This window comes from Danio rerio, chromosome 18, assembly GCF_049306965.1.
Source record: "Danio rerio strain Tuebingen ecotype United States chromosome 18, GRCz12tu, whole genome shotgun sequence".
In the NCBI taxonomy this organism is placed as follows: domain Eukaryota; kingdom Metazoa; phylum Chordata; class Actinopteri; order Cypriniformes; family Danionidae; genus Danio; species Danio rerio.
Window position 1 is genome coordinate 14500647 of NC_133193.1, and position 19117 is coordinate 14519763.

At 34.3% G+C, this 19117-nt stretch overlaps 3 protein-coding genes across 4 annotated transcripts in view; 2 read left to right on the top strand and 1 right to left on the bottom strand.

The window, feature by feature from the left end:
• klhl36 (kelch-like family member 36) overlaps positions 1-4289 on the bottom strand; it is a 42672-nt gene extending 38383 nt beyond the window's left edge. For both annotated transcript variants that reach the window (XM_073929111.1, XM_073929114.1), the window contains exon 1: positions 4216-4289. The gene's annotated coding sequence lies outside the window, so the exon portion shown is untranslated. The remainder of the gene's footprint in view (positions 1-4215) is intronic.
• Positions 4290-5679: 1390 nt separating this feature from the next.
• On the top strand, positions 5680-15156 carry meak7 (MTOR associated protein, eak-7 homolog). Its single transcript, NM_001044965.2, is given in 8 exon segments — positions 5680-5743; positions 5913-6096; positions 7607-7837; positions 8372-8516; positions 9310-9708; positions 10203-10321; positions 14399-14581; positions 14666-15156. Coding segments are annotated over 7 exon segments (1353 nt in total). The 5' UTR covers positions 5680-5743; positions 5913-5937; the 3' UTR covers positions 14783-15156.
• A 2776-nt stretch (positions 15157-17932) lies between these two features.
• plcg2 (phospholipase C, gamma 2) overlaps positions 17933-19117 on the top strand; it is a 38437-nt gene continuing 37252 nt past the window's right edge. The window contains 1 exon segment of the mRNA NM_001044968.1: positions 17933-18293. The gene's annotated coding sequence lies outside the window, so the exon portion shown is untranslated.

Genomic DNA, 19117 nt, shown 5'->3' on the forward strand with positions numbered 1-19117 from the left:
CATGTACATATACAGTATTCATCAATTGTAAATCTTTGATCAAAGTTAATACAGCCTGTATTTAATGTTCATAGTACATCCATCTGTAAATATCAGCATGTTTTAATACTTATATATTTAATACTTAATTTAATAATTATATATCATGCAATTGCTGTTATTGCACTCCTTGTGAGACCTAAACTGCATTTCGTTGTCTTGTACTTGTATGTACTGACAATAAAGTTAAACTAACATTTTGCTAACATTTTGGATATGATTATGCATTCAAAATGACTATCAAGTTCATTAACTTACACTCTAATTTATTTTATATTAAAAACTGTAATCCTGACACCATTTAGAGCTAATTTGACATTGCTTGTTCTTATTTTTAATGACAACCCAGAGACAAAAGGTCAGCCAGGCAGTTACGATGCAAAGCACATGCTAACATGCGACATTTATGTTTAATTTACGATATTTATGAGTCTAAAATTGAATGTATGTGCTCATATTAAAGCACTGGTTGACATATTCGCTCAGCCTGGGTCACTAAACTGTGTAGTCAAATGTTGCTGTATAAATAAATCTACAGCACAATAGTTATGCTTCATGAATTAGAGATTACTTTCTCCATATGTGGTCATGTTTGATTCTACATGCTCGGTGGGCACACGACTTTCACACTGAATAAAACCGCCAGGCCTGTGCATGTGTGTCAGCAGGTTGTTTTGCATCACAATAGCTGCATTGTTATGGTTTACACCTGCTCATTAGCGACGGCACTGTACACAGTGTCAATGTACAATTAGGTTGTAAAATCGCGTCTCGTGAACTACACGTAGATTAGCCCTGCTGAAAAGTAAACAATAGAAACCACCCAAGAATTTTCTTATGTTTCTTCTACAAATGATATTATTAAATTTATTTAAATATGTTTCATGTTAAAGTAAATTACAAAAAAAAAGTTTGTTTTTTGGAAAAATATCATAGTGATGTAATGGGTTTGTCTTTTATGCCACGATAGAAGGCAACAAATTAGCACAGAAATCATTAAAGTTTCTATTAGAATCACTATAACCATTACCATTAGAACCAAATACTATACGTTCCAAATAATGCTGGGTTGTTTCAATTCAAATTTGGGTCTAATAAGAACAAACCACTTACATTTTTAACCCAATGGATGGGATAGTCAAAATAGGGTTGAAACAATGCAGCATTTTTATTCATTCATTCATTCATTTTCTTTTCGGCTTAGTCCCTTTATTAATCACAGCAGAATAAACTGCCAACTTATCCAGCAAATGTTTCATGCAGCGGATACCCTTCCAGCTGCAATCCATCACTGGGAAACATTCATACACTCTCATTCACACACATACACTACGGACAATCTTTGGACTTGTGGGGGAAACTGGAGCACCCGAAAGAAACCCACACAAACACGGGGAGAACATGCAAACTCCACACAGAAATGCCAACTGGCCCAGTCGGGGCTTAAACCACAGTGACCTTCTAGCTGTGAAGCGATTGTGCTACCCATTGTGCCACCGTGCTGCTCCTCAGGATTTTTAGTATTAAGGTAAAGTTGATTTTATATTCGAACATTCCTTCAGTGACAACTTGCGACATGCTCCATATTGTTTACCATGGTGCTTTGAGTATTGGGTCTGAAATCACATGTAAGTATGACTTCAAAACAACATTAGCAATATTTATTTGACTGTGAACAATGATGTACTTTGATAGTCATTAGCTGCTAACATGATTTCACTATTCAGAATTTGCAAATAATAGTTTTCTAAAATTATATTATAAAGGAAGAAGTCTGAATGGGTGCTTATAAACCGACTTTACCTCAATATTTGTAGTGTCTCAAAGTTTTCCTTATTTGTAAGCACATATTTTACACATTCTATTATATATATTTTTTTATAATTACTTTTTAGGTTTTTTTTTTCACCTTTTATTGGAATAGGATAAATGAGGACAACCATAAAAGCATTTAAAGCAGAGAGAGGGGAAGGATCGGCATAGGACCTCTAGCCAAGAATCAAACTCAGGTTACCGAGAGCATCATGGTGCTATATGACACCATACTTAACCACTAGGCTATTGGCACCAACAAATCTATTATGTTTATTAATGATATATTCAATTCAATTCAGCTTTATTTGTATAGCGCTTTTACAATGTAGATTGTGTCAAAGCAGCTTCACATAAATACAAAATACTTGTAAATCACTTAAAGCAGGAGTCTCAAACTCAATTCTTGGAGGGCCGCAGCTCTGCACAGTTTAGCTCCAACCCAATCAAACACAGCAGATCCAACTAATCAAGGTGTTCAACTAGAAACTATTAAACAGGTGTGATTTGGAGGTGGTTAGAGCTAAAATAAATAAAAGGCTAATAAAGATATTTTTAATTGGCCAAGTTAAAACCTTAAAAAATATATAAATATTTGAAAAATGTTTCTTAAAACTTTTATTGAAATATATTAGTGATTGGATTGGTGTTGGACCAGTTGAGTATAGCTTTACATGGAAAATTTAGACCCATTTAAAATGATTTAAGATTTACAACACTATATTAGTGAATTTAAGACTTTTTAAGACCTAAAATTTGTTTTTTGTAAATTAAGACATTTTTAGACCGCCACAGATACCCTGAAAATGAATCGTGTGGTATTTGCTTCATGATTATTATTTGTATAACCACAGTTATACTACAAAGCACCTTAGATAAAACTGTACACAAGAAAATACTTAATTTGTGTGTGTTTTGTAGGTTTTATTAGTAGCGAAAGCCAACTTTTCGTAATTGTAACAGGGAAGGTATTGGAGATCAGCTCAGTATAACAACTGAAGTGAATATATACCACGGTAATATGTGAGTATATGTGCATTTAATACTGTAATTGATCTCCTTCGACTGACTTGTGGGAAGTAATGAATCCACTCAGTGGTAGCAGATCCTAACCATTGGCACAGAGTTCAGAAAGCCTCCATGCTGGGCGGATGACCGACGCGCATGCGCAGTTGAAGAAGCATCTTAGTTGCCGTGAGGTTTAGAGATTCATTCATTGCAAACCAAAGCCTTTTTTTTTCAGTTTTCTTCGAATCCAAGTGGATACAATCCCTTTCTGTAGACCGCCTAATTTGACTATTTGACTATTCATTTTTGCACTCTCACTTGCAGATACGGAAATGTCCTTAAACGGCTTCTTTTAAAACTTCTGGTAAGAGTGCTGAGCGTCAGCGGGCATCACGCCCAGATCTCACATCAATCTCATGCCCTTAAAAGGCGTTTTTCATCGCCTGCTGAGAAAGATCAGTAAAGCCTCACGAACAGACAAAACTGATGGTTCAAATAGCTGGATTAGTCTGCCCTCTACTGATCAACAACAGATACTACTTTCAGAAGGCTAAACAAGATTTAAAACGAACCAGAGGACCATTATAACATATAAAAGTCAGCTTTATACCTGTAAAGAACAAATTTATACTGTGGAAATGATGTGTGAAATATTATTGGGAAATATTTTCTGTTTCTATTATGCCACATTATTACTCTTTCATGTGTTATTCAAATATGTGATCAGCATATTTAGGTTCACCCCTCACAAATCTCTCTTTTCAATTAATATTTTAAATAAGAAGCTATGCAATATTATACTTGTGCATATACATTAGATTAGTCAGTACTGAAGCCAAATCTGGAGCTTATTTAACAAAATAACTTACGATAACGTTCCAAAAACTAGTACAGCCAAATGTATGTTATATAAAAATGTTAAATACATTTTTTAAAAAGAGAAAAAATCAAGAGCAGCTAAAAAACGGAAATCTGTTGAAATTTCGTAGGTTGTAATTTTATTTTTTTTTTGCAATATTAAGCTTAAATTTATTTGTATTTTTTTTTTTTAATTTCTAAATATGTTTGGTGACTAAAATATTATTTTACATCTGCTTAATAAATCTGTTCTGTTTAAATGCACCAAAATACGTTGAATATATTCACTGAGAAATGGATAAAAATATTCATTTTCAAAATGGGGCGTAGTCAATTATGCTGAGCCACTGAATTTATATTTGGGGTGACATGGTGGCTCAGAGGTTAACACTATCGCCTCACAGCAAAACAGTCGCTGGTTCGAGCCCCAGCTAGTGAGTTGACTTTGAATTGAATAAACTAAATTGGATGTAGTGAGTGAATGTGTATGGATGTTGCCCAGTATTGGGTTGCAGCTGGAAGGGCATCAGCTGTGCTGGATCAGTTGGTGGTACATTCCGCTGTGGCGACCCCTAACGAATAAAGGGAATAAGGTGAATAAATACTCATTTCTAATAACTGATTTATTTTATCTTTGCCTTTATGACAGTAAATAATATTTTAATATTTTTCAAGACACTTCTATACAGCTTAAAGTGACATTTAAAGGCTTAACTAGATTAATTAGGTTAACTACGCAAGTTAGGGTAATTAGGTTTGTATAACAATGATTTGTTCTGTAGACTATCAAAAATAAAAAATATAGCTTAAAGGGAATAATAATTTTGACAATTTTTAAAATGGTGTTAAAATAATAAAAAATCCTAGCCAAAACCAGACAAACTGTGACAATTCCCTGGCTCTGTTAAACAATTTTTTGGGGAAAAAAATCTAAGGGGGGGAGAATAATTATAAATAATTATATATATGTATATATATATATATATATATATATATATATATATATATATATATATATATATATATATATATATATATATATATATATATATATATATATATATATATATATATTTATTATTTTTTTTTTTTTACAACAATTATTTAATTAAGGCATGATATCTAATTAAATTCTATTACAATTGGGTCTAAATTAATATGGAAGTATTTCGAGTCTGTTAGGCTGTTCAACAGTATTATTTTTTCCCTTATTAATATACTGCATTGATATATTTATTTACACAATTTAATAAATTACTCATTTATTTTACACTTTACATCACAACCATTTAATTGTATAAATGTATTTTTTGTAGTTTCATAATGGTTATATATATTTTTTTTTATTTTAATAACTTATTATTATTTTACCGGAATACATTTTTCACTCATTATAATATTTTATGTATTTATTTACATAATTTAATAAATTAATCATTTAAATTTATTTATCATTTAATCATGTTTGTATTGTTTTGTTAAGATTATACATTTTTAAATTGCATTTTATTAGCTTGTTACGTTTATGCTAATATATATGATAAAGTACTGATACAACATATGATTATTTGAATCTAATTTTATCATTCAAATGATTTATTATTTTAAATTCTGCTTTTTTCAAGTATTTTGCTGAGTACTAAAGTCTCTGAAAATCCTGATTCTTCAAAACAGTAAAGCAAATACTTTTTTGCATATACATAAAAAAGTAACTATTGTACGTTTACAATTATAATATTATACAAAATTAAGATAAAACGTAGCAACGTTGTTCCCAATTTTAGGACTGGTAGACTTCAGATTTAACATAATACTTCATTCTTGATACAACTAATTTGCCCTCGGGTAAACTACCAACAATCTGCGAATGACGCTAATCGGATCCAGCCAATCGTGGCGTGGTTTGAAGTTCTCTTCGTTCATTGGTCTTTTGCACGTGAAGCGGTGCAGAACCAGGAAGTAGTTTTGCGTGTGTGTTGTTTACATCGTACATAAAGTCGAAATGTCAAACTAAACCACTAACAAGGTCTGAAAAACCCACTTCTGTCTTTCACAATTCAATCGTGCACCGTATTTGACAGTTTATCATGATAACTAGTTTCAGTCGGCTGACAAAGCCAAGCATGCGTTTTGTATATTTCTGTGCCCATGACATTCAGACCCCTCTCCACCAATTATCTCACTTAATCTTACAGTAATCGTAGATTTTCCTCCAGAGTGATGGGGAACGGCGACAGTGTTGTAGCGCAGAAGCGACTGGCTCGTTTTCGTCCGGATGAGAGACCCGCTGTTGAGGGGACATTTGACAGACTTCATGGAGCAAGATCCTCTGCTTCAGCTGGAAAAACAAGCAAGGGTTTATCATTAGACATGCTGCAGGTGAGCAGAGGGATCTGTTATACTTCGAATGTAATGTAGTATATTATTATAATGTCGTTACTCCAGTATTAAGTGTGTAAATTAGGGCTGCACGATACTAGACAAAAACTGACATTGCAATATTTTGTTTTCCTGCGATTTATTTTGCGATATGAATAGAGATTAGATTCGATTTGATTCAACTTTATTGTCATTACACATGTACAAGGCAACGAAATTCAGTTAAGGTCTAATCAGCAGTGCAATAGCAGCAAGTGCAAGATACAGGTATAAGTTATAAAGTGCAGTTATAGAAAAACTATGGTGACATTTACAGATGGATGTACTATCAACATTATGGTTGTATTAGCTATGAACAGAGATTTACAATAAATGAATTTGTACAGGTTGCTATTAATAATCAGAAGTGTGCAGATAGATAAACATAATTACAAATGTATATGTACACAGTGGGTGTGAGTAATTTTGTACACATTTGTAATTTTATACACGCAACCACAATTTATATCATTATAAAGATAATCGTGTTCATAAAAACACTATAAATGAGGACTTCTCCCTCAATACTCAAGTCTGAATGCAGTCTCTGCTTTTTCAACAAAAATGCTTGCTGCACACAAACAGCTTTACTGTATCAGCCCTGACAGCATCGCAGGGAAAAACATGCAACAAACCCCGTGGATCATAGGAACAAACACATACGACCATTCATGAACAGCTAAATACTGTGTGCTGTGGGTATCTGGACACGGTCTCACACAGTCATCAACGTGTCTTACAGCTTGGCACTTGCCTTCGGAAAGCATGTGGAGTCATGAATAACTTAGAAGCAGGGTCTTCTTATAGGATAAGAAAACTCCGTTATGAAAAATAATGAGAAACCGACGCGTCATCTTTGCACTTGCAGTTTTGCGATACGTCGCCGATTTTGATCCAGCCCCAAAAATAATTTTAAACCCGGAAGCTGAAATTAGCTGACAAAAGGTCCAAATTATCCAGTTTTCACCACAATTAAATCTGATAGGTGCTAACATTGTCTTAAGTGATGCTCAACACACACAAACCTGTTAAAATCTCAAAAAAAGTCCTCAAGGGTTTTTATGAACCTGTAAAATAAGAAGAAACAACAACCAAGAGATTAAAATTAAATGAAAACAACAAATAAATAAATACAATCAAGGTATTATTAAAATCTGTGATAATTCTTGAACTACCACATTCCTTGTAGTATTGCCAAGTCTAGCACACAATTACTTTCCTATCAAAGTACTTATTATTATATAGCAATTAGATTACTATTTAAAAGCTGGCTGATGTTATTTGTGTGTATGAATGTCGAACAGTATTGCAGGCTATCTAATAAAAAGCATCTGCTAAAATACATACTTAAATTGCTGTGACCTGTTAATGGATTCAGTTTTGTCAAATTGTTGCTGTTTGCATTGGATATCACTGGCAGTCCTTCAGATACATCAGTATGACCTTTTTTGTTTATTTGATTTCTTTTTAGCTGACCATGGGAAAGATGGCCTCAGAGTCAATGATAAAGCGAGTGTTTCAGGGTCTCCACAGCATTGACCCAGGAGTGCCGCTGCACCCTGGTGACGGGGTGAGTCGCGAGCAGCTGCTCATTTTCCTGGCAGATGTTCTCAGAGGAACTGCAGAGGAACGAGCGCCGTTGGTCCTGGCAATGGCAGAGGGTGCAAAGGCTACTGTTACCACGACTGAGCAGATCAGAGGTGTAAGTAGCACCAAAGTTTACTTATATAACTAATCAGTAAAATAAATATTAAAGGAATATTAATCATTTCAATTTTATCATTTATGTACAATTTTAAAATATATTTAGTAAATTGTATTTTATATTTTAGTTTAGGATTTAGTACTTTTATTGTGTGCTTTTGCCAAATTTATTTATTTATACATTTTCTGAATACTAAAATATGACAATAAAATAAAATATTAGCTCAAAATAAAATCTGTTCAATTCTGAAATAATTAAATTAAAATTAATAAATAATTTTTAAAAAGTTAATTTATTTATTTCAGAATTTAACAGATTTTTCTATCTAATATTTTATTTTCCAGTAAAACGTTAAATATTTTAAAACCTATTTTTAGTTAGCAATACACTATTGAATAAATAATTTGCATATTGTGATTAATTACTTATTTAAATTCAGTTGAACAGTGAAACATTTTAAATGTATATATTTTTTTATAATTTTTCTAACTAGTTCCTAATATGTTTATTTATTTATTGCTTGTTTAATAGTTTATGGAAGACCTGGTTTATGCTGCAGTACAGACTCTCGCCCACAAGGGGCACCTGAGAGCTTGGCAACCAGAACGAATGGGAGATGGTGCTCAAGGTGTTAAACTGCTGGCCGAACAGCTGACCTCTGAATTAAAACCTTCAGGTTGGTAATAATTTCAGTATCAAAGTAAATGCTGTTTAATAATGAACTTTAATGACATCAAATCATGTTGATATATATTTTAAATCATGTAAATTTAATTGGAACATGAAAAAATTGGATACATTTGTGCTTATTTTTTGTGTATTATTTGTATATATTTTTATGAATGCTAACTTTTTATTTATTGTTTTTGTGAATATTTTGTGAATATTATAAGTATTTTATATTTGTATTTTTTTTGTTAAAAACTAAGATTTTTGCATGCTTTCTTGATTTTTTAATATATTTAGTTTTATTTATACAGTTGAAGTCTGAATTATTAGCCCCCCTGTATATTTTTTCTCCAATTTCTGTTTAACAGAGAGTAGATTTATTTAACACATTTCTAAACATAATAGTATTAATAACTAATTTCTAATAACTAAATTTTTTTTTTTTACTGCTTTTATTGTAGCTGAAATAAAACAAATAAGACTTTCTCCAGAAGAAAAAAATATATAGAAAATACTGTGAAAAATTTCCTTGCTTTGTTAAACATCATTTGGGAAATATTTGAAAAAGAAAAAAAAAAATCACAGGAGGCCGAATAATTTTGACTTGAACTGTGTATATATAGATTTACCTTTTTGCTTTTATAAATTAACTTTTCACAATTATTTTATTATATATATATATATATATATATATATATATATATATATATATATATATATATATATATATATATATAATTTTAGTAAATAACAAACTGCAGCAGACATATTTGAAACTTTACTTCTTGTCGCTTCTACAGATCAGAATACGTGTGACATTGCTTGTCTGGAAGACTGGCTGTTCCGGATCCCAATGATGGCTATGTTTTTGGAGCTCCTGATTGGTGAAGGACTAGGTGTTGTTTTGCCCTCTCGTCCTCCACCGACTCTGTTACCCCCGTGTCAGTTCGCTCCCTGGACTGACCTCCGCTGTGTCTTGAGTCTGCCTCTTCTGATGTTTCTGTCCCCTCTGCTGCCTGAGGGACACAGCGCCCCCTGGAGGATGTTATTTTCAACAAAAATGCACGGAGAAAGCTTCACCCGATTGTTGGGCAGCTGCAAAAGCCGGGGTCCCACTGTCTTGTTGGTAAAGGACACCAAAGGGCACATCTTCGGGGGCTTCGCATCACAAAGCTGGGAGGTCAAACCTCAGTTTCAGGGTAGGTTTGAAAATTACAACCCAGCCTTTAAAATGAAAAATTGTATGATTTTCAGCAATTATTTTAATGACAACAACGTTTAGGGGGCCTGGAAACTATCAAAATTGGTCTAAGAGTGAATATTAAAAAAAATTAAACATATTTATTTTCTATAATCTACATAAATGCAAATTTGTGACATTATGCACATAATTTTTCAGACATATTATTACATTATAGTTGTACACAAGAACTTAACCAAAACAAGAATAAACTTGTGCATGTGTCAAATGTTTTTCTTTATAAAGTAATGGCGCCAACTACTGGCCTGGCATGCATAATACAATGTGTTCACTTTTGGCATTCTCAGATCAGTGTGAATGAAAAGCCTTTTGACTATGTTGCTGCCTGTACACAAAATGTTACACACATGCACACACTCACTCATATATATTAGTAAAAAAGCACTGCACGGTTGTAAACATAACTTCAATGTTGTTGTTTTTTTTCTATAGGAGATTCCAGATGTTTCCTCTTCTCAGTTTTCCCCTACATGCGAGTGTTCACCTGCACAGGCTATAACGATCATTACATGTACTTGAACCAGGGCCAGCAGACTATGCCGAATGGCTTGGTAAGATCGATGTTAAAGGAAAAGTTCACCCAAAAATTCCTCAAGATTTACTTCCATATAAAATGCAAATGCAGTTTCTAAATGATGGTTTCATTAATTAAGAGAAAAAACCTTCCATGTGAAAAATTAATTGCCCCCTAAACCTAATAACGGATTGCGCTAAACTTTTAAAGTCCACTTGAAATCCAAGAGTACAATTTTTACTTTGCTAGTTCACATTGTTATTTTTAAGATGAATAATAAATCTGTGCATTATTTATTATAATTATTACTCTGTATAATTACTGTATTTACATTACTGGTTGGGGTACACGTTAATAAAATACATTTAATGGATCATTTTATAAATAATATAAATAATTCTAGTTAACTTCTTGCTGCAGCTTTATCCCTTCTAGCAACAACCATTAGTTTGCTATGATGGAATGATGCGCAATAGAAAGCCCCAGCCTCTCGATACTCCAGTTTAGTTGGATGTACATCAACATACTGAAATAAAAGTTTTGGTTTACACAGAATTTAAGTCCAGACTTTGATCAGCTCTCAATTTTTTCATACAGTAGGTGGATTTCCTGGTGTGTTTTAGATCACTCACCTGCAGCATAACTGAAGTCAGCTTGATGGCTGGTGTTCAGGATTTGCCGGTGCAGTGCAGAATCAATGGTTCCATCAAAACAGTGTGACCTTCTGGGGCTGTTTTACATCTCCAGGGCCTGAAGGTCATAATTGATTGACAGCTTTTTTTCCCTTGTAAATTTGCATTGTTTTTCAAGCTAGGTTTATTGTATTCTTACTATTTGTCTGATGATCTGAAGCAAGCCTTAAAAATATGCAAAAAAATCAGCAAATATCATAGCACTATATCTGTGTTCATGGTTAGTTTTAATTGTATTATGATTATTATTTAAATTCAAGTGTTCTCATAATTAAATCAAATTCCTCCACTTTTCAATGATATATTTTATCTAAGAATATGTACCGTGGTGAGAAGCTGTCATTAGCAATGGCAGGAATCTTTTTCTGCTCTATTCTAGTTCATAGTTTTCAGTCATGTGACTAGCGCAAGTCACAACTGTGCACAACTGCAGTACAGGCCTGTCAACTTTCCACCGGTTTCAGTAAAACCACATGCATTTTTGTGTGAACAAACTGCCAGTTTGGGCACTTCTAATCCATTTAAAATGTCTGCTGCAGACATTCAAAATAGAAAGTTTTTCTAAGGTGTGTTAACGCTCAATTAAATGTCTGATACATCACAGCAGGACCTCTAAATAAACACAAAAATGTAAAAAACGCTGCATTATATTTTGCATACTCACAATCTGCAGCTTTAGTGTGATTCATTAAAAAAGGTGTGAATGCTGACATTTGAACCATAGTGTGAACAAAAAAAGATCCCTGAAAACCACTTCCAAAACCAACTCTGCTACAGTTTGACCATAATATGAACAAACATAAACTAAAGACATCTACATGTGACCATAAAAAGGTAAAAATCCTGAAAAATGCCATTTTTTTCTTGTCATTTCCATTCAGGTGGAAATAATAACTATCAAAACTTTTGTTTGTAATGTATTGTGAGTAATTAGAGTAATGTACTATATTTGCCATTTCAGCAACCAAGACAAAATGGCAAAAACATTTCAGTAATAAATATACAATTAAAAACAACAAACAAATGAATACAAAAATTAAATAAGATTTTTTTTTGTGTTAAAGGGCACCTATGGTGAAAAATCTACTTTTCATGTGTGCAAGTATAGTGTATAGACCGTCATACTGTGATGATATAAACACAGACAGTCCTTTTTTTTCAATTTAACAACAAAAAAACCGATAAACCAATTGGAGTGGTTTTCAGACCGAACGCAACTTTACGTAGGAGTGCGTTCCCCCCGCCCACCAATATTGATTGACAGCCTTGCGTCACGACCATATCCTCAGTTTCTTGTTGCACGTCCTCCATTTTCAGCGTGTGAGTCAAAGCGATATTATTAAAGAAACACTCTTGCTCTATTTTTTGATGAAAAGCTCATTGGGCTTAACACAAGATCAATATTCTCCACATTATCGCTGTTATCGAATTTATTGCTTGTACCTTTTGCGTGGCGTGGCGCAGTGCATTTCGGAGTTCTGGGCGTGGGTTTCTGTCGGGATGGATGCGGCAGAGCTTCGGGTCAGTGGCGTGGCGCGGTGTGGGTTTCTGTCGGGGTGCACGCGGTAGAGCTACGGGTCAGCAGCTCGGCGCGGCGCCGTTGTGTTTGCCCTGGTGAAGGCTTGTGTTTTGAGTTCTGGAATGCGTGGCGCGACGATTCGGGACACTTCATGTTTTAAAGACACAAATGATCTTGTTCTCTCTGCTTGGTCTGCTTGGCCGACTTGTACATGTACGGCTGAATGCTCATCCTAGCTTAGCTTAGCTCTCTCTCTGTCTGTCAGCCTGTCTGTTGCAAACACAGAGCGTAGTAGCTCTTGGCTCCGCCCCTTGTAATGTTGGGCGGGAAGCCGAAACTGTGAAGCAACACCTAAAACAGCAAACGGTGTAAACGCCCCCAACATGACACTTTTTAACACATTATAATAAAAACATCTGAACTGTGTATTGAACTGAACCTAAACCGGCACACTCAGAAGAACCATAATATTAATATTAAATCATAAAAAAGGGTAAACTATGTGCCCTTTAATACTTGATAAAAAAAAAAAAACTTTCCTGGTGTCACTTTAAAAATGTCCTTAAGAGAGTTCATTACATAAAAAGGTCTTCTGGAATCATTAAAAAGCAGTACAGTCCAGTAAAATATGTTTTACAGTTAGAGGAGTTGTGCAGTACAAACACTGAATGGGGTCTTCATCTTTAAGCAAAAAGGCATGGGTTAATCTTGTTTGTCCAATACAACATCTGGTAAAAATCACTTGATTAAATCCAGTCTTAAAATTCTGTTGTATTTCATACAATTTATTATATTCCAATGCATCCCAGTCCTCTTACTTGTTAAAAATGCAAATACTGATAAAATATCTCAATACAAATACAACAATACAAATGATGCCATCATTAACTCTCCCTTGACTTCTTCTAAACTAGTTTGAGATTTATTTGTTCAGTTGAACACAAAAGAAGATATTTCGAGAAATGGTTTAAACCTGTAATCATTGGCATCCATAGTAGATAAAACAAATACTCTGGAAGTCAATGGTTACAAGTGTCCAGCATTCTTCAAAATATCTTCTTTTGTGTGCAACAAAGAAGTCAAGGGTGAGTAAGTGATGGCAGAACTCTTATTTTGGGTGAACTACCCCTTTCATGACTCTGAGGAAAACAGTTCAGAATCGAACCTGTACCAGTACCTGGATGGGAGACCACATGAGAACAATAGTATCTGGATGCAACTTTTATGATGCAAGCTGAGATTGCATCACTCTGAGATGCAATGTCAGACACAATGCACTCAAATGGAGTGAGTGACATGACTGTGAGAGGGAAGGTTAGGGGTGCGGTTAGGATGAACCCATTAAAACGCATTGGCTGCAGCTCAGATTGCACTGCACCAGGTCTGCATCCAGACCCCTCTCCATGGGAAAGCTAGGCTGCTCCTGGAAGTGGTGTGAGGCCAGCAGGGGCACTTAACCTGGGGTATGTGTGGGTCCTAATAGCCCAGCATTGTAAAGGGGGCTCTAAACTGCTTAGTGAGTGCCGTCTTTCTGATGAGACATTAAACCAAGGGTCCTGGCTCTCTGTGGTCATTAGAAATCCCAGGATGTAGAGGTTTAACCCCAGCATCCTGGCATTCAAATTTGCCCACTGGCATCTGCCCATCATGGCCTTCTAACCATCCCCATATCACAATTATCTTCATCACTCCACCAATCAGCTGGGGTTTGATAAGCGCTATAAAAATGTTAAGAATTATTTCTTATTATTATTAAAAGTCTGAAATGAGATTTATATGTTTGCCAGAAAAAAAATAGTATTATATCTTTTTTTTATTCTTTGGCAGAAACAAGCTTCCATACTTTACTATAAAGTAAAACAAAACCAAATACAGTAGTAACTTACCTCTCTGTTTTTTTTAGGGTATGGGTGGTCAGCATGGTTATTTCGGCTTGTGGCTGGACTATGATTTTGGACATGGTCACAGTAGAGCTCGACCGCGCTGCACCACGTACGGCAGTCCTCAGCTCTCAGCAGATGAGGACTTCATACTGGACACCCTGGAAGTGTGGGGCGTCGGGAAACTACCTGAAGAACAAGAAGAGGTCTGTAATAACATGCTGAATTCGGTATTTCCATTTTGATTCTAAAAAGGACCAAAGTAATCATGATAAATGTTTTGTGTTCAGGATGAGAAGAAGAAAAGTATTCTAGATGCTGATCTGGAAGTACAAGCCATGATGGAAATGACAGGGAAAACCCTGCATAGTCAAGGCCTCAGGGAACCTGAGGAGGATGAGGATTAGTGAAGGAGAGGAAAATAATGAAGCTCTAACCAGCAGTGTTTGTTTTCTGTGTTTGGTTTGGGTTATTTACTTACACTAATAGAGATATTGTAAAAAAACACTGTCAGGAACCACTTATCACATATTTTTACAGTCTAGTTTTAATGTTAATATGCAAAATCCGGGAGCTGGTTTCCTGCTTTCTGTGGATGATTAAAATGATCACACAAAGACATTCTGTTGAATGCTGCTGGCTAACAGTGATTATAGACAATATGCGTCTGTTGTGTCATATGTGGTTACATTTTGACTTGACTGATGAGTTTAATGTATTAAAGTACTGTATTTTGGAAAATTCATCTATTAAATGGAAAATAAAAACATGTTTTCCTGTAGATTTTTTAATTTTTCCAAAACGCAAATGTCAGAGAGGCATGGGCTTGTGTCTTCTGGATACCCTTAAGTTCTGTTTGAAACATCCACCAGAGACATTAAAGGACATAATAAATGAAAAGTAGGCAACTGGTGTAATGAAGTTTAAACTGTACATTTGATAGATGTTGTTCACTGACATTTCCCACAAGCCTCACCTTGTAAAAAAACAATAACTGTTTATTGTCTGCTAGTTTAGCTGGAGTTTGTTGCTTTTACTTTGCTTTTCAGCATATATTTATATTATTATCACCAAGTGGGTATTTCTAAGAGGCTGCTGTCACGTAAAAACAAAAGAAATTTAGTACTCCACTTAATTTCCGCATGACAGAAATATCTAATACAACTTTTGTTGAGGTTTCACTTATATAAAACTAAATCAACGTTTTAAATCATTTAAACAGTATTTTATATGGAGGGCAGTTTCTGCAACAAGAACCATAATTATTACAATATAAACAATTTCAACTTAGTTCTGAGTTGTAAAAAAGATGGTAATGAATTGTGAATATTACAAGATAAACCTTTTAATTAGAGGGCTCTGAGCTGTAAAAAAGATGGTAATGAACCATAAGTATAACATAAACCTTTTATTAGACAGCTTTGAGCTGTAAAAAAAAGATGGTAATGAACCATAAGTATAACATAAACCTTTTATTAGACAGCTTTGAGTTGTAAAAAAAGATGTTAATGAACCGTATATATTACAACATACAGTAAACCTTTATTTAGACAGTTCTGACCTGTGATAAAGATGGTTATGAACCGTAAATATTACAACATAGACCTTTTATTAGACATTTCTAGACAGTAAAAAATATGGTATTAACTGTAAATATTACAACATAAACCTTTTAATACAGTTCTGAGCTGTAAAAAATGAATAATGAATCATATATATTACAACATAATTATTTTATTACAGTTCTGAGCTGTAAAAAATATGGTAATGAACCATAAGTATAACAACATAAACCTTTTATTAGACAGCTCTGAGCTGTCTCAGATGCAATGAACTGTAAATATTACAATGTAAACCATGAAATTTGACGGCAGAAATGTTAATTAGCCAGTTATAAATCGTTAAAAACAACAAAATCTAAAAAGTACAGAGCAATTGGTGCAATTTCACATAACCAATAAAGTTGCTACCATATTTTTTACAGTAAAGTTCTGGCAAACCACAGCTCTTACCATAAAATTTACAGTTTATTTTTTACAGTGTAGAATGAAGAATTAAGATATAAACTCAGAAATTCATTCATTCATTCATTCATTTTCTTTTCGGCTTAGTCCCTTTATTAATCCGGGGTCGCCACAGCGGAATGAACCGCCAACTTATTCAGCACGTTTTTACGCAGCGGATGCCCTTCCAGCTGCAACCCATCTCTGGGAAATAAACTCAGAAATGTAATATGTAAATCACAATTCTGAGGGGAAAAAAAATCTAAATTACAAGATGTTAACGTGGAGTTGCAAAGGGGGAAATCTGAATTCTGAGTTTATTTGCTGCAATTCAGATTTTTTCCCCCTGACTTACATTCTAGCAATTCTGAGAAGAAAGTAATATTTCTCCCTGCCCTGCTTCAGTATCTTAGAGCTTTAGATTTACTTATTAAATGGAAAATTAAATGTATTCAAAATTGATTGTTTGATTCTAAAAACACCTGCTGAACTGTACATTTGTACATGTGCATTTCTTTGAAAAAAAATCTAAAATGAAGTTTTGTATTCTCTTAAGTTCTCCTAGTCACAATTACCACAGAAACATTCATTCATTCATTTTGCTTTCAGCTTAGTCCCTTTATTAATCAGGGTTCGCCACACTGGTATGAATCGCCAACTTATACAGCATGTTTTAGCATCGTGCTGCTCACTGCGCCACCATGATGCCCCACAGAAACATTGAAGAACATATCAATTAATAAAGTAATAAAATGTAGACAACCACTGTAATGAACTTTAAACTGTTGCTCCGTTAGTCACAGACCTACCTGACTTCCCAGCAAGCATCTCCTTATCATTCATTCGTTCATTTTCCTTTGGCTTAGTCCCTTTATTAATCAGGGGTTGCCACAGTGGAATGAACCTCTAACTTATCCAGCATATGTACTGAGAAACAATTATCTCTTTATATATTAGGAATTGTTTATTGCTTGCTGGTCATCAGGGCATATTATAAATATCAGCCATGCTTGTTTCATCAGTTAATAAATGATACCCATTTTAAAGTGAACATGATATATTAATTTCCATATTATAATGCAGTTTTGCATACAGATTATATACAGTATGTAACCCAACAGCTTCTCGTCTGTTAACCTTTCCTGCATTCTAAATGCAAATGAATAGCAGGAATACACTAGAAAGTGAGGCTAAACAAGAAAAACAGGAGACTGCAAAATACCACATTTACATGCCACAAAAGATGCTTCTTTACTAGCTTGGGTGATGAAACAACAAACCGTGGTATATTAAAATAACTCGACCAAATTCCCTCACAGCCAGCGCCCAGCCGCCAACAACAGGTGCTTTCATTTTCACACAGTTTCAAACTGTAACGTTATCTGTAAAGCGCGCATAATTAAAAACGCTGCTATAAGGCATTCAGCTTGTACGTAGAATCATACTTGTAAGTAAGTTATTAAATAAATTCTGTTTCTGAAAATAAAACAACAAACGAGAGGGTGAAGGACGTCGTGATGTCATGATGACGTCGAAAATGGCAACATGCGACTTTCCTCAACCTGAACACCCATCGTTTATAATCGCTTCGTCTACATCCATAAGTAGCTTTTTTGGCATATATCTTCTCAGGCACGAGGGCACGCTAGTTTAGCAGGACTTTGCACACATCGCCCTCTCTTCCCAGGGGATTTTGCATAGATAATTTTGCTTCCGGATTTTTTTTTAATTCTCATAATGTTCTCTTCACTTCCTTGTGCTTAGCGAATAGAGGAACTGACCACATTGAAACTAGACTGATCATAGAGAGATTTTTCCTCAATACTGTATTATTGATTTATTTCTATCATGAGAATTCGTTTGATTGCAGCAGGTGGTTATCGAAGCGGTCATTGAAATTCCTCTCCAAACTTGGGTGAGTAGTGTTATTTAGATATTATAGCTTGCTACTGTAGTTGTTTATGTATGTATGCTTGTATGTATCATGCATTTGGGTTTAAGGCCTACGTTTTTTGTTAAATACACAGTGATCAAGTTTAAGAAGTTTTATAAACTCGATATATAAGCTCATTAATTCATCTTCGATATGAAAACAGTTATTTTTTGCAACAGTGCACAATAATTACAGTACAAACCTTTCCTGTACAGTTAAAAAATGTAAATTGTGTACTGTCTTTACAGTCTTTTTACTGTCAAAGTTAACTATTACGTTTTGTTGTTATTACAACGGTAAAGAGAAACACTGTGCACTTTAGGTGTAATCTTCAGTTATTCTTATCTTGTCCACATTTGTGTCAAACTACAATTGATTATTATTTTTTGTTGTTGTTGTTGGTTTGTTAGTCAGAGTTTTTTTTATCTTGATGCTTGTGTTTAAATGTCAGAAAAAAGCGAGAGGTTTCTCTCTCTCTTTCATACATCAGCTTAAAATGGAAGAATGGAAGGTGTGGGTGATGTTCAAAGGTTTCTGGATGGAAACTACATTGATTTTGCTGGGTTAATGCATTACTTTTTTAAGAGGGACTTGCTTTGGGACACTTCCACCCTACTCTGCTACTTATTTGCAATGCAAATTTTGGCTTCTATGGGGAACATGAAACATCTGTTTTGCTTGCCATGGTTCAGCAGGCTGGAAAACGGACATGTTTCTGAAAGGTGGACTGTTAGTCACCGATAATAATGGTGGTGCTATTTCTTATTAGGGGGTGATAATTTCTTTTATCAGAGCTGCAATGCATG